Genomic DNA, 17,193 nt, shown 5'->3' on the forward strand with positions numbered 1-17,193 from the left:
GCGCTTCAGTTTGAATCTGAATAGTGCGTTCAGCGCGGGGGCGTGGTCACATTAGATATAGTGAAGGGAGACATGAAAAACAGACATCGCGTTGTTTTCATATGGATTACTTTATCACAGAATATCTGTTTTCGGCAGCACTTGTTTAGTTTTAAAGTAGACATGTCAAGCTTTCTATAGATATCTCTCTCATGTCTCTTCGTTGAGTATTCACGGAGTTACACTTCATTTTAATGACGTGTTTGTAAATGATGATCAGCGCAGACAGGCTGCAGACAGCACACATACTGATAAGACGCTCGGGAGAAAACAAACACATAACTTCATAATCATACTTGGCGTTGTGATTCGGAGATGCTCGTTGGTCTAAATAAAGTTGGTAATGAACCCTCTTTTATGGCCAAACGCTTTGAAAATCCCGCTGTACTCACCGAGATTAGAAAAGCAGTCATCAGTTAAATGTTGTGAACACAAAAGGGATTTGTTGTACTGCTCTGGTATTGTGGTGAAAATGAATTTTAGCCATTGGTTCTTCTGATCCTCATTCTTTGGCAGTGAAAATAAAACAAACTTGCCTTTACAATTAAAAACAACACTGTCTCCTCGACATGATGCTCTCACACCAACCAGAGCGTCTGTGTGTGTGGGGGGGGGGGGGGGGCAGGTCAAGACGGTAGGCGGAGATTATTATGCAAAGTGTTCCTAGTGACGTACATAGAGATGGGCAAAAGATTTGAAATCTATAACGACTCGTTTCAGCGATTCAGAGTCGACTCCTTACTTTAGAAGCCAATAACTTTATAAATCGTGTACTTTTTGGTTTAATTACTTTGCACGTTGTTTACACTGATGGACAGCTACATCATACACTGTAATACAGGTCATTTTTGATTTCCCATCTGTGTGGCTCTTTAACCATGACAAATAGTTGTGTAGACAAAATAATTTTTTTAGGGCTGCAACAACTAATCGATAATAAAAAATAATCAAGAAAAAATTACATCATCGATTAGCTGGGTCTGTGACATCACTGTGTACAATTCCAGTCAGTGATGTCACTTCACAATGGCACCCTCGAATCTGAGAAAACATTGAGGCGAGTTGACGTTAATGTTGTTACTATTGTTAGCCAAGTGATTTCATATTGAAACGTGCCTTGTAAACAGCTAGCTAACGTTAGTCAAGTTAGCTAACGCATATTGATGCTAACGGTGGCAGACTTGGGGTTGTATAAGCTGATGCTGGAGAGGATCAAGCTAGTGAGCTCAGCTGACTCTTCCTGCACGCTGACGATCGGTCAAGGATGGTCCAGTCGGAGGCAGACTAGGAAAAGCTGACTAGACACGCATCACACACATGACCAGCATCGGCCAATAGTGAGCCTACGTGGTGACGTGCAACACAGACGCGCTATTACACTACGTGAAAAAACTCGAGGCCAAGAGAGAAGGAAATGAAGAGTGGAATAAAGTCATTATTTTTGTTGTTTTTTGCACACAAAAAGTATTCTCGTCGCTTGATAAACTTAAAATTGAGCCACTGTAGTCACTTGGACTATATTACGATCTCTGTAATAACTTTTCCTGGCCAGCAAGTTTCATTCCGGTAGAAGCCTATGGAGGAGTGATCCAGCTCTCAGATTTAATCAAAAATATCTTAATTTTTGTTCTGAAGATGAATGAAGGTCTTACGGGGTTGGAACAATATGAGGGTGAGTAATTACTGACAGAAATTTCATTTTTGGGGAGAACTCACTCTTTAAAGAGGTGGTTCTTCCTCATTGATCTTCTGAAACAGTCTTACCTTGTATCTTGCACATCTTCTGTTTGATGCAGCTATGATGTTATGGAACATGTCTATTGAAAGTTCAATCCCTATACTGCCATAAGGTTCTTCATTGTCTCTTTTGATTGTAAATCTAACAAATTCTTAAGTATCTAATCTCATCATTTGTTCAATTAAAACACTGCATATCACTCCCAAAACAACTGATCTGCTTAATTATTGATATTTACAGTTAATTTGAATATTTACTTTTTACTTCTGTAACTTAAATATGTTTTAAATCTGATACTTTTGTACTTTTACTGAAGTGATGTTTGAATGGGGGACTTTCTACTTTTAATGGAGCCATTTTTTATTTAGATACATCTACTTTTACTTGAGTATAACTTTTGAGTACTTTTACCACCCCTCACAGTAAACACAACAAACAACACACACGGTAAACAACACACAGACACACAGAGAGAGAAACACACACACACAGAGAGAGAGAGAGAAACACACACACACACACACACACAGAGAGAGAGAAACACACACACACAGAGAGAGGGAGAGAAACAAACAGAGAGAGAGAGAGACAGACACAGAAAAACATGGCTGCCAGCGGAGCAGAGACTGTGTTCACACTGTGATCTGAATCAGATGGAAACAGAACTGCACTTCTTAACAGAATGCCCCAAATACACGGACATACGGACAGTGTTCTGTGATAAAATACAGCAGATCCATCAGACATTTAAAACTCTTCCGAAGCAGGAGAAACTGCCGTATCTGTTAGGAGAACACAAGAACTGCTGTGTGTATGCTGCTCAGTATGTGTCTGCCTGTCATGATGTTAGAGAAAACACTCAAACTGCCTTGACCTGATGTCTCCAATGTAGATTGTGTTATGCCATATTGCTGTGTTGTATTACTTAGATGTATATTTTGCCTCTGTAAATCTAATACCATATTCTATTTTATTTCTAACATATACATTCACATACACTAATTCACTTTGCACTACATGGTTAATACTTTTTATATATTTTATTATTACTATTATTCTCTTCTTTCTGTAAATACATATGTGCACTATTTGTAAGCAGCCCAGCTGCAACTGCTTTGGCAATACACATGTACAGTTTTTGTCATACCAATAAAGCACACCTAAATTGAAAATTGAGAGAGAGATAGAAACACACACAGACAGACAGAGAGCGAGAGAGACGCACGCACGCACGTACAGTAAACATGGCTAATCGTGCGCATCTCGTCACTAAAGCACTCTTGTATGATCGCGTGGCTCAGTGAAGCAGATTCATAAACACGCGCGCAGATATGACATGAAGCGGGAGAGACTCACCTTAGTCACTCAAACAGCTCTCTAGACTTATCCAGATATAACAGATATATTGACATTTATCACTCACAAACAAACGCGCATAAACACACTAGCCATCTTTCCTGCAATGAGCGGAAACGCCACTGCTCCTGAACACACGTCACTTCCGCTTCCGGACGTTTATTATTTAAATCGACAACAGCGCGCAGGTACAACGAACGAAATGTAGAGAAAATGAATGAAGCATGTTCTACTATTATGAATTTTTCTCCTCTAATATGAATGTTGCGAACTGCGATTGCATTTCCCTTTCTGACAGTGATGGGACAAACGAATCATTTCGATGAGTCGAATCAAAATGATTCAGTGTTTCAAAGCTTCGAATCCCCACACGCTGGTGACGCCTGCTGCTCAGAAGTGTGTAAATGCAACAAAAATAAAAGCTAAGGCCAAAACATACTTAAAACAGCTTTAACCATTTGAAAGTCTATTATAATAGACTAGCATATAATAAAATACCATTAAATATTAAGTGTGTGCAAACGTATGTACATATATATATATATATATATATATATATATATTTTTTTTTTTTCTACACGTACACGTTCTACATTTTGGAAACCGGGTTCTTTTTTTTTTCAAAATAAAATCACAATTATCCAAACACCACACTCAATTTGAATAATTCATAGATTGTTTGCAAAATAACACTCAAAATATATACACATACTTGTGAAAATGCTATTAGTTTTCATTTAACCAACACAGTCTTCAATTATCAGACAACATTGCAGCCAGTTTCACACTGCTGTGATTAATAAAAAAACTCATTTGTAAAAAAAAAAAAAAAAAAGAAATTTTGGAAATAGCATGGTGCTACATTGTTGGCCATACATTGTTATGTAAAGGATCATTTAGATGAAAAAAAAAACAAAGTTACAAACCCACAACATTCTTCATGATCAGTTTGAGATATAGGGAGAATGTACACAAATAGGCCTACTATGAACTTACCAAGCACTGCAGACTAAATATTTCAAGTATTCATTTCAGTACTTACAGTATTGAACACATTGGTGATTGCCCTGTGTCCAATTACATTTCTCTTCTTGTTTTCGCAAGGTTAAATCCAGCCTCATCCACATATATATATTCATGTTGAATTTCTGCAGTATCCATTTGCAAGACTCTCTGAAACACAGTAAAAGACAATAGGATGCTATTCAATATCTATTGCACAGTATTTTTTGTTTTTGTTTTGCCAGAACATTATGAGCAGTGCACAATCAGATTTAAAGGACAACGTTCAAGATCAAGTTGCTGTTGTTGTAATTGAATTTTAGACATCTCAATGAGATTTTGAGCTTTTAACATTTTCTCTTTTATCTCATTCTGAATTAACAAGAGTTGTTTTTTTTTTGTTGCTCAAACGTTAAATGAGACATTGCAGATGCATCAACGAAATCTGAAGCACCTTCTGGAGACAGGGTCTAAATTTCCACATTCAATTAATTCTGTTTTTATCAAGAATTTTGTTATCTTTTAAACGTTTATTTAGGCTTACCAAATAAATTTCATAGTGACCTGCAAGTTCTACCAATTGATCCTTAGATAAATTATTAAACAATCTTTCAGATGGAGCACTAATAAACTCCCCATTTTTTTAGGCCATGGTGAGACAAACGAATAGGCTACTTAATTTTCCAAAACATATTTGAGGGATAGAATTTGGATAAGCAATTCCCTCTAACTAAATTTCAAAACTACATGAACTCATCCCTAATCTTCATACAGTTACTTGCAGTGGGTTCTTATACACCATAAACCAGTGTTCGCAATAGCAACCCATTAACAAGTCTCTACCACAAAACACAAAGGTGTTCCCGAGACAACTGCTCTGACTGCTTCCACCATACAAAAAAAATAAAAAAAATAAAAGAAGATCGGAGTATCCCATCAAGGATACCCCGCTAAGCCTTACCAGGGAAAAGCAAATCCAATGATAAACTTCCCATCTAAATATATACAAAAAGTAGCCAATACTTACCGAACCTGAACTCCCGCAAAAAAACCTCCAAAAAAACAACGACTATATCCTCCAGAATTTGTACTACGAAATATTAAAAATTACCAAAAGAGTGAACAGAAATATTAATTTAACGAATCAATCATCAAATCAATAAAACTGTGTACTATTTTTACCAAACAAATCACTTAAATCCCGGACGAGCCCCCACATTTGTCACAACCGGCTTAAAGCCGTGACAAATGATGAGGACATAGTCAGGTTGGTAGGTTGCAACAAAGATATTTATTAATTGTTACGGCAAGCTCGTTTCGACCGTACATAAAGTATACAAGTACACTGAAGAAATGACTTGCAAGATTTTATTGGTCTTCAAAAACATAAATAACTTAATATAATGAAGTCTAAGGATCAAAATCAAAAAGGGAATAAATCATAATCCTTATGGGGAGCATAAAAGCCTGGTGTGGACTGTAAACAGATAAAGGTTGGCAAAACAAGTGACTTCTCCAGAGGGTGTCGATCCCCTGGACGAAGTGAAGAGGAGTGATTGAATCCAAGGTTTTATCCTCTCCATAATTAAGTGGCGATCAGGTAACAGGGGTGTGCGATCTCCCAAGCTCTCCTGGAAGATCACCGCCACCAGCAGGCGAGCAAGTAGAACGCAGGGTCGTAACATAATTTAAATAGAAAACTTAAAGTAAGATATCAACAAACCAAAATACGATTCCGTCAAACAAACGAATGGTCCAAGCGTCTGACAGAACCTAGTTAAACTAATCATAACAGAGTAATAAGAATAAACAGAGCAAAACCTAACAACCAGGAGTTCACACCACCCCAAACAGAGTTGAAACTTAATAGGGAAGGAACAGGTGTATACAATTCCATTGACGAGCCTTCCAAGCACACCCACTGATCGGTCTTAGTGGAAATAATGAGGGACTCGTCACACACACCATAGTAAGATGAACAATACGTACCTCCACATACTCATTGCGCAGATGTTTCAGTCTCTGAGAATTTGTGTCAAGTGACTTGACATTCAGTCAAGTATGGTGACCCATACTCAGAATTCGTTCTCTGTATTTACCTCTCCAAAGTGCACACACACATCACTGAACACACACATTGTGAACACACACCCGGAGCAGTGGGCATCATTTATGCTGCGGCGCCCAGGGAGTTCGGTGCCTTTCTCAAGGCATCTAAGTCATAGTATTGCTGGCCCGGGACTCAAACCCACAACCTTAGGGTTAGGAATCATACTCTCTAACCACTACACTGTAAAAAAAATTGCCGTTAAATAACAGTAATTTTCTGGCAGGAGGGGCGCCAGTAAAGTACTGTTAATTTACAGCTCTTAACCATTAATTTACCACTCTTATTTTTTAACAGTATTTTACCGTAAATTCTACCATGGAAATTAACTCCACTCCCACTGCTTCAAACAGTTCGAGTTTTTAAAACTAGCATTCCTACGATGTTAGTACTAGGAACTTATTTCATTTGAGTCCACTGAGAAGGAATATTTCTTACACTTAATGTGCAGTAATAAAGTAACTAAATACATGACTTTTACTCAAATCACTGCGGCTCATTGTCAGCTGTATTACACATGTATGTGCTGAAGTACTTAACACAGAGATCATCACTGTATCAGCGACTCCACATTTACTGCCTTTATATAAAGCAGCAGAAAATCTGAATATGTGGCTCATCATTGACTGAAGCACCGGCTCTACTCTCCAGCACAATGGTGAACAACAAAACTACATTAAACTAAACGATCTCTCTTGTGCAAACACACATTAATACAGTCAAGTTCAGTATTTACTCTCATTATCAGTGTATGACTTTGCCTAATTTTTTTTCTATGGATGTTGACAAATATTTTAGTTAAATTAACTTTTTTTTTCATTTGGTAAATCTGACGTTTACATTTTACAGTATATTACTGTTTTTCCTTGACTTGACGGCAAAAAACTGTAGAAAAACACTTATTTTTGCTGGCAACCATTAATTTACGGCAAGAAACAGTAGAAAAACAGTTATTTACTGGCAGCAGGGGTGCCAGTAAATAACTGTTTTTTTACAGTTTGTTTCCTGTAAATTAATTACAGTTTATTACTGTTAAATTATGTTTCATGCTGTTTTTTCTTCATCTTAAATCTTTAACCCTTTAAACCCCACAAGAAAATCCTCAGTTTTAAATGAACACTTATAATGTGTGCACACTACAGAGTGTTAGAGTAACACTGAATCAGTGAAGTTAATGAGATAATTCGGTGATTAATTGATGATTGAGCATAAGTGATAAACACCTGCAGAATCACTGAAGGAAAGAGAAACACAAGATCTACAAATGACTTCAGCCACAGCCTTAGATGAAATCAACTGAATAAAAGAATACATCAAATCTCTCAAGATCTGATTAAACAACTACTAAAACAGCTTCACCAGATTCACATTACTAACCAGACTGACTTTATTTCTGTCAGATGTCTACAGAAGAACTTATGGAGAGTTAAATAGGTTTAGGTGTTTTTTTTCACTACCATGATGGAGATCAGTGTTTACTTTAGTTGGGCTCTTGAACATGACTTTTCAACAACTAAGGTTTTTTTTTTTTTTTTTTTTTTTTACATGCTGTAACAATGCGCCTTTGGAACTTGTTATAGCAAAACAAAAGTACACAGAAGAAAAAAAATCTGATATTGTTGTTTATAGATTGACAAGAACAAATACTATTATTTCTGATCTAATCCCGTGTCTCTTCTCTTATTGAATATTGATACTACTGTTAAGAAAATTTCACTCATAATAAAAAAAAAAAAAATCTTAGCTGAAATTTAGACAGAAACATCAAGAATCAGCGTATGAATCACAACAATGGTGACAATCCACAAAATAAATGAAAAGATCAGTTCTGAACATCACAACACATGCTACTAAAACTTAAAACAAATGCAAAATTATAAGCACATAAGAATTCAAGAAAATAAGTGAACAATTCAGGGGCATAATTTATTCATGCCGCAATGCATGCTGGGAATCATGGATGAGTTTTATCCTGTGCTGGTACCCAGCATGCATTGCATCATGAACCTTTTGATTATCACCATTGTTGAGATTAATATGCTGATTGTTGATTTCTCTCTTTGAGTGTTGTGTGGACTGCTGCCCGAAATACTTTTTAACTAAAACTAGTCGTTAAATCCATAAATACTGGTTATCTCACTACTTTTCAATCTTACTAAATTGAAGTGTCATTGACTCAAATATTTCAACACCAAATTAATATTTGATTATTATAGCAACACTTTAAGTCAGTCAAGTAGATCATGCCTGTTAGAAACAACCATAATCACTTGACTATCAAAATTAATACTGCTGTAACAGATGCATCATAAAGATACAAATACAGCAATAAAAAAAAAAAGTAAAGTGTAAAAGTCAATGGTCAGGAGCCCAACTAAAGCAAACACTGATCTCCACAATGGTGACGCTAAACGAAACAGTAACATTATCATCTAAATCTCTTTAATTCTCAATAAGATCTTTTGATCTCTGTTCTCTGATCTGACAGAAATAAAGTCAGTCTGGTTAGTAATGTGTGAAGTTGGTGAAGCTGTTTGTTGATCATTTAAATCTTCAGTTGATTTCATCTAAGGCTGTGGCTGAAGTCAGTTGTATTTCATGTGTTTGTCTTGTTATGTTTTTTTTTCTTCAGTGATTCTACTCATTAACAGCAGCTGTTGATCATTGTCTGAATTCACTCATTAGTGTTCATTCTCTCTGTTAGGTGGACTAGATTAGTAAACTCATGTAGGGAATAGTGAATGAGGGTGTAGGGTGTGATTTGAAACACAGCCGCTGAGTGTCGAATTTGAACGTTGTTATTTTACGATATATAGCAGCAGGCTACTTCTCGAAAACGATGAATATTACCCAGAATGCACTGTTTAAATGAAAAACAGTATTTTACTGTCGAAATTTGGCCGTTTTTTTACAGCGATTTTTAACAGTGTAGGCTATAGGTCTTGAGGATTCGACTTAATGTTGATAGAGAGACTCGTCGGATGTTATTGAAAATATGGTAATCATTGATGATATTGGCTTGGATTTCTTGCAGAATGATACAATTATTGGTCAAAACCACTTTCACAATGGCGGCATCTTGTGCTCGAGTGAACATAGGGCCCCTTCCACCTTGGGGTCCTTGACCCTCGATCCAATGTAAAAAAAATAAATAAATAAACACATGCAGCCTACTGTCACAGTAAACAATATTGATGATAAATACAGCAAGATTCAGTTTCAATGTACTGTGTGTTTAGCTTACCTGTTTTCTCAATGAAATGTCAGAATTACTGATGCAACAGTATTTCTGCTGAGATTTGGTTGAACTCTTTGTCTAGCTTCCATCAGTGTCAGTCCATGGTTGATAACATGGTCAATAAGTGTTGCATGGATTTCTTAAGTCAAATTTGGTCCTTGTCTTCTTTGTTCAGGTTCTATCAACTCTTCAGGTCCTTCTCTACCTCCTTCTTTTACTAGACCTCTTTCTTTACCTCCTTCTCCTCTTCCTCTACCTAGGACTCTTCCTCTACCACCTTCTCTTATTGGACTTCTTCCTCTACCTCATTCTCCTCTTCTTCTACCTAGGCCTCTTCCTCAATCTTCTTCTCTTCCGCTACCTAGGCCTCTTCCTCTACCTCCTTCTCCTCTTCATCTACCTAGGCCTCTTCCTCTATCTCCTTCACTTCCTCTACTTAGGCCTCTTCCTCTATCTTCTCTTCCGCTACCTAGGCCTCTTCCTCTATCTCCTTCTCCTCTTCCGCTACCTAGGCCTCTTCGTCTGCCTACTTCTCCTCTATTTCCATCTCCTCTTCCTAGGCCTCTTCCTCTATCTCCTTCTCCTCTTCCGCTACCTAGGCCTCTTTCTCTATCGCCTTCTCCTCTTCCGCTACCTAGGCCTCTTCCTCTACCTCCTTCTCCTCTTGCGCTACCTAGGCCTTTTTCGCTATCTCCTTCTCCTCGTTTTCAAAGTAGAACATGTGTGCTTCCACACCTGGTGGATGTGATTATCCAATTCGTTCATCAGTGTGGTCATTGGTAGTCCGGGGCTTTGTAATGACAAGGAAGTAACCGCACAATCCCTATCTGTGTCTAAAGTTTTACAAATCACAGTGTGTAATGTTTGCAAATCTGTGGAGGTGTTTTGCTCATTGGAGAAGAATTTTGCAAATTGTATGTCACGACTAGTAAAAATGTCTATCAGGTAAAACCCACAGAGCCCTCTCTTGATTCACAGGTTAACAGAGATCATCGTGTTAGTCAGTGAATCTGTATATTTACTGAAACGATGATGTCATTAGCCCACAATGATGTCTCGTCCCAAGTCAGACACAGCTGGGTTACGTAACAGCATCAAAAACATTAACGATTGTCTTTTTATTAACTAACATTAACACAGATTAATAAATGTACTGTGCCATGTATACTGCACTCAAGGTTTAACCCCTTACACATTCACTATGGAACACTCACTTAGATCACTTTCAAACTGAGTATTGTTCTGCACTTATCTCCAAGCAATAGCTGCAATACCAAGACATTCCGTGTTTATTTTCATAGTCTTGTCTCTGTTTCTAGTTTTAATAGTCTGGTTTAATTTTATAGTTTTCATAGTTTAGTCTTTTTCTTTCCTTGCCCTGTTACTCATGTTTTGACTCTTTTGCTCTGGATACTGGATTACCCCTCTCGCATAGGCCTCTGGATATTGTTCATTGCTCAAAGACCCACACGTGCCCTAAGATTGTTCTTGTGTCTTGCCCTCTATATACCTATTTGCCAGTGTTTGACCCAGACCTGTTAAGACCACTTCTCTGTACAATAAAATCTTGTATATTGATCCGCACATCTCACGTATAATAGGCTCCCACTTTACAAGTTTTTTAATTTAAAGAAATTTCATATGTTATAAATGGCATGAAATTTGAAAACATAACTGAACGTCTATGAAACATCAGTCAATAATTTTTTTATTATTGCTTATGAATGAATGAAAATGCACATGTGAAATGTGTTTTGTATAAAGTGATAATCGTGACTTTTGACAAACACATAATAATCAGATATGGTTTGATCAGATGTAGTAAAAACTCCAGACGACTCTACAGTATTTGATTTCTTTCTTTATTATTATCGGATATGGCTTCAGCAATTCCTCTGCTTAGGTTTTAATTTTTTTATCATTTTTGACAGATGCTCATAATGCATTTTAACAAGAGATGCTGCTCTGGCTCTAGTAGGGAATGGGCCCGTAGTACGCAGTGTAGGCCGCGATGATGCCGGACACGTCCATCATGTGCTCACAGGCCAGGTTTGCTTCACACACTTCCCTCAGACTGGAAGACAAGAGTGAGAATGCATGTGAGAGACTCACCATCAGTGTTGAGTGTGTGTGCGTGAGTGTGTGTGAGTGTGAGTGTGTGTGTGTGTGTGTGTGTGTGTGTGTGTGTGACTGGTCATCACTGCTGAGTGGGCATGTTTTTGTGACATATCAGGACACAACTCTGTATAATGACATGGGTATGACACAGGTATTACAAGGAGAGCGTGACTTATGAGGACATAACCCATGTCCCCATTTTTCAAAACGCTTATAAATCATACAGAATGAGTTTTTTTTTTGAGAAAGTAAAAATGCACAATGTTTCCTGTGAGGGTTAGGGTTAGGGGTAGGGTTGGTGAAGGGCGATAGAATATACAGTTTCTACATTATAAAAACCATTACGCCTATGGGATGTCCCCACTTTTCACAAAAACAAACATGTACCGTATAAGAATCGTATAGATTTTAAAATATTGCTTATTACTTATAAAGCCCTGAATGGTTTAGCACCTCAGTGTTTGAATGAGCTCCTTATACATTATACTCCTCTACGTCCGCTACGTTCTCAAAACTCAGGCAATTTGATAATACCTAGAATATCAAAATCAACTGCGGGCGGCAGATCCTTTTCCTATTTGGCTCCTAAACTCTGGAATAACCTACCTAACATTGTTCGGGAGGCAGACACACTCTTGCAGTTTAAATCTAGATTAAAGACCCATCTCTTTAACCTGGCATACACATAACATACTAATATGCTTTTAATATCCAAATCCGTTAAAGGATTTTTAGGCTGCATTAATTAGGTAAACCGGAACCGGAAACACTTAACATAACATGTACCTTCTACATCATTGGAAGAATGGCATCTACGCTAATATTTGTCTGTTTCTCTCTTGTTCCGAGGTCACCGTAGCCACCAGATCCAGTCTGTGTCCAGATCAGAGGGTCACTGCAGTCACCCGGATCCAGTACGTATCCAGACCAGATGGTGGATCAGCACCTAGAAAGGACCTCTACTGCCCTGAAAGACAGCGGAGACCAGGACAACTAGAGCCCCAGATACAGATCCCCTGTAAAGACCTTGTCTCAGAGGAGCACCAGGACAAGACCACAGGAAACAGATGATTCTTCTGCACAATCTGACTTTGCTGCAGCCTGGAATTGAACTACTGGTTTCGTCTGGTCAGAGGAGAACTGACCCCAACTGAGCCTGGTTTCTCCCAAGGTTTTTTTTCTCCATTCTGTCACCGATGGAGTTTCGGTTCCTTGCCGCTGTCACCTCTGGCTTGCTTAGTTGGGGTCACTTCATCTACAGCGATATCATTGACTTGATTGCAAATAAATGCACAGACACTATTTCAACTGAACAGGGATGACATCACTGAATTCAATGATGAACTGCCTTTAACTGTCATTTTGCATTATTGACACACTGTTTTCCAAATGAATGTTGTTCAGTGCTTTGACGCAATGTATTTTGTTTAAAGCACTAAATAAATAAAGGTGATTGATGTGTGTGTGTGTGTGTGTGTGTGTGTGTGTTCTTGTTTTTGTGTCATATCAGGACACAACTCTGTATAATGACATGGGTATGACACAGGTATTACAAGGAGAGCGTGACTTATGAGAACATAACCCATGTCCCCATTTTTCAAAACGCTTATAAATCATACAGAATGAGTTTTTTTGAGAAAGTAAAAATGCACAAAGTTTCCTGTGAGGGTTAGGGTTAGGTGTAGGGTTGGTGTAGGGTGATTGAATATACAGTTTGTACAGTATAAAACCAATTTCACAAAAACAAATGTGTGTGTGTATGTGTGTGTGTGTTTACCTCTCCAGCTGAGCCACAGTCAGGTCTGCAGATGCTGTTCCTGCTCTCTTCTCTCTCACAACTGTTGAGGCCACATCTCTTATCACAAACACACCTGAGAAGAGACACATGAGTTCACACCTGCATATATTCGGTTTCAATCTAGTTTTAGAGCTTTAGAGCTGGTTTTAGAGTTGGCATTGCTGAAGGTTACAAATTACATTATGCTGTCCATTAATTCTGAGTCTTCTTCTGTCCTGATACTTTTAGATTTGAATGCTGGATTTGATACTGTTGATGAGGATATTCTACTGAAGTGACTGGAACATGTTGTTGGGGTTCAGGACCTAGCTTTAGAGTGGTTCGAATCACACTTACTTGGGGAGGACTTTATCTGTAAATATCGGGTCATTTACTTCACCTCCATGCTGATCCATTGTGTTCTTCATGGATCCATTCTAGGCCCTCTTTTACTCCTACATGCTCCTTTTGGCCTCAAAAAGTAAAGAGTAGCTTTTTTCATTTCAGTTCAGTGTCAAAGGTGAAACCTGTGTATGTTTGTGTGTTCACTGATGTGTGTGCACACTTTAGATAAGTTAAATGAATAGCACTAATTCTTAGTATGGGTCACCATACTTGGCTGTATGTCACAATATTTCCACTTTACTAGAAAGAAAGGGCAAACACACACACACACACACACACACACACACACACACACACACACACATACACACACTGTGAATACACACCCGGAGCAGTGGGCATCATTTCTGCTGTGGCGCCTGGGGAGCAGTTGGAGGTTCAGTGTCTTGCTCAAGGACACCTCAGTCGTGGTATTGAGGGTGGAGAGAGTCCTTGCCACAACTTCCCCAATTCATATTTTAATTGTTTTTGATAATTGTTTCATTTTACTCTCTTTCCTTTTCTCTGTTAAATTCAGATTTATTTTTATTGTAAAGCTCTTTGAAACAACTATGGTTGATTACTTTTGGTACTTTTGCTTGATGAAGATGAAGAGATGAAGAGGCTCTCTATTTGTGTGAATACCTCCTTCTGAGGCCAGAGAAGCTTTTTAGTGTAACGGACCATACAATAATCATGATGAAATAAAAATAACTGATATAAACTTGCCCTCTTTCATACCCGTTTCCACATATATCTTTGCAATCAATCATTCTTGTAATTATGATATTTCTGAGTCTACTGGAAGGGAAATTTTATTCCAGCAAAGTTCAGCTCTAAGCAAACACATCTGAAGCAGCTGAATGAGATCTTCAGGAATGTCTGATAATTACAGACTGAAACACTGAGAACTGAAAGACTGACAAAAAACAAAAATACAGAAAGATTGAAAGACTTCAAGACTGAAACACCACAGATCAGCACAAGCCCTTGAACAACACAGCATTTACTTTACATTGAGCAAACATACAACATATGCAAACTACAGTAAACGCATACACACGCATCAGACACACACACAGACACACACAGGAAGACCCACAAGAGAACAACAGAGAGAGAACAATCATACACACATATACACATTACACACACACACACACACAAACACACTGACCTGCACTCAGACATGCAGCTATCACGCAGCAGAAGATCAGGAGTGTGAGGCTCTTCATGTTTATCTCCGTGTTTCAGCTGATCTGTGACTGTTTCTCTATATCACTCACGCTATTTATAAAGTGACTTCACAACGATCTGACATCGTGATTGGATGATGAATCAAACACACAAACACACACACACACACACAAACACACACACACACACACACACACACACACACACACACACACACACAATCTTCAAATAATTTGATTGCATGAGAGTGGCATATCAGTTGAGGAAAACCAGCTTCATATAAACATTTCATGTAAAAGGCTTTAATTACAGCTGTTCCTGCAGCTGTACAGGGCCAAGCTGCTCCTTAGGAATCACGTTTAGCTGAGCACTTTCCTGTCATCTCTGTGTGTTTTTGTGTGTGTGTGTTATAGTGTGTGTGTGTGAGAGAGAGAGAGTGTGTGTGCATGTTTTTGTGACATATCAGGACACAACTCTGTATAATGACATGGGTATGACACAGGTATTACAAGGAGAGGGTGACTTATGAGGACATAACCCATGTCCCCATTTTTCAAAACGCTTATAAATCATACAGAATGAGTTTTTTTTTTGAGAAAGTAAAAATGCACAATGTTTCCTGTGAGGGTTAGGGTTAGGTGTAGGGTTGGTGAAGGGCCATAGAATATACAGTTTGTACAGAATAAAAACCATTACACCTATGGAATTCCCACTTTTCATAAAAACAAGTGTGTGTGTGTGTGTGTGTGTGTGTGCAGGGCCGCGGGAAGTAATTTTGAACAGGGGGTGCTGTGAAATTTTTTTTTTTGACAAAAAACCTATGAGCCTATATAGGCCTATTTAAAATACATTTTAAAAATAAATACATTGAGATTTACTACTTTTATTGTCATATACACTTCAGTGCACAGCCAGCCAGGGTCTGAAACGTACAGACATCAGTTCTCAGATATGCGCAATGCGCTATTAATCTGAAGCAGAAGCAGAATCAGAAATAATAGTTTAATAATCGAAAGAAAACTAAATAATTACTTTCATTACAATTTCAGATAGCCTATACATACATGCAACATATTAAGATACAACAAATAATATTACAACAAAATATAATATTAATCAAACTTCACAATAACGCTAAAACAATGCAATCGATTTGGTCAGCTGGCTTAGTCACTGCACGTTTATGTCACGTTTATGTCACACGCAACTCTATTAACTCCAAAATCTTTTTACGCAGACCACAAGGAAATAATCTCTGACTATTTAAGCAATTTGTTTATTGAACAGTTCTCCACATCCATTACGCAAAGAACACACGCACAGTATAAAGCTTTCATCTCCAACCTTTTTACACAAACCACAAGGAAATAATCTCCGACTATTTAAACTTTATTTTAACATTTCTCCACAATAATTACGCAAGGAACACACGAACGAAATAATACTCTCCATCTCCATCCCCACCACCTTACAAAAATACTGTAATAGTGTACTACTTACAATAGCTTGGCTAGTCAAAGTTGATCCCACACTTGTTGCCAAAAAAATAAATGTTACTAGCGCGGCAGCACCATGCTCTTACCTGAGCTACATGCAGGCGGGGTGCCCTGGACTGGTTACAGGTGTCCAAATGTCGAGGTGCGCTGTATTATATAAAGATGGATGTATTCTGCATGGAACGAGCGGGAAACCTCGTTACTCGGCGACCAAACCTGCCTGCCTGACGTCGACAACGTAACTTCCGAACCTGTGTTGATTAGGCCTCAAAATATGAAATTAAAATCCAAAATATACGTAATAGCCTACGTGTTTCAAAATCATTTTCTAAAATATTCATAAGGAATTTATAAATTGTGCAAAATATTTTAATAGGCCTACATTTTTTTTATCTCCCTCTCGTCACTAGGGGGTGCTGCAGCACCCCCAGCACCCCCACTTCCCGCGTTCATGTGTGTGTGTGTGTGTGTGTGTGTGTGTGTGTGTGTGTGTGTGTGTGTGTGTGTTGTGTTTGTGTGAGTGTGTGTCTGCAGGACTTTGGTCGAGGGTTCCGATGCTGTACTTACATAAATGTTTCCTGGCTCTGCTTCTCCAGTCGTGCCGCATTGCTATTTATTCCCGCACAAAACATTCTCTTGGACAGCAGCTGTGTAATTTCACCATCTGACTTATGAATCTCTGGAGCATAAAGTCTGAAAAAGAATTCAGTGATCACCTCAGAATAAATCACTTGTACACGT

The 17,193-nt window shown here is 38.2% G+C and overlaps 2 protein-coding genes across 2 annotated transcripts in view; both read right to left on the reverse strand.

Moving 5' to 3' along the window:
• Positions 1–3,285, reverse strand: part of LOC127952158 (WW domain-binding protein 11-like) — a 24,276-nt gene extending 20,991 nt beyond the window's left edge. The window contains exon 1 of the mRNA XM_052550518.1: positions 3,134–3,285. The gene's annotated coding sequence lies outside the window, so the exon portion shown is untranslated. The remainder of the gene's footprint in view (positions 1–3,133) is intronic.
• Positions 3,286–11,196: 7,911 nt separating this feature from the next.
• Positions 11,197–15,026, reverse strand: LOC127952223 (osteocalcin). Its single transcript, XM_052550642.1, has 3 exons — positions 14,937–15,026; positions 13,376–13,469; positions 11,197–11,554 (listed from the first exon to the last, which is right to left on the reverse strand). Exons 1-3 carry the CDS (start codon positions 14,992–14,994, stop codon positions 11,452–11,454), a joined length of 255 nt encoding a protein of 84 aa, XP_052406602.1. The 5' UTR covers positions 14,995–15,026; the 3' UTR covers positions 11,197–11,451.
• Positions 15,027–17,193: the final 2,167 nt, after the last annotated feature.

The sequence above is a fragment of the Carassius gibelio genome, chromosome B3 (assembly GCF_023724105.1).
Source record: "Carassius gibelio isolate Cgi1373 ecotype wild population from Czech Republic chromosome B3, carGib1.2-hapl.c, whole genome shotgun sequence".
In the NCBI taxonomy this organism is placed as follows: Eukaryota; Metazoa; Chordata; class Actinopteri; order Cypriniformes; family Cyprinidae; genus Carassius; species Carassius gibelio.

Excerpts from the sequence above, each read along its gene's own strand:
- LOC127952223 (XM_052550642.1), bottom strand. The coding sequence starts at position 14,994 with ATGAAGAGCCTCACACTCCTGATCTTCTGCTGCGTGATAGCTGCATGT. Across the intron at positions 13,470-14,936 it reads AGCTGCATGTCTGAGTGCAG|GTGTGTTTGTGATAAGAGAT; the intron begins GTCAGTGTGTTT and ends GTCTCTTCTCAG. Across the intron at positions 11,555-13,375 it reads ACTGTGGCTCAGCTGGAGAG|TCTGAGGGAAGTGTGTGAAG; the intron begins GTAAACACACAC and ends CTTGTCTTCCAG.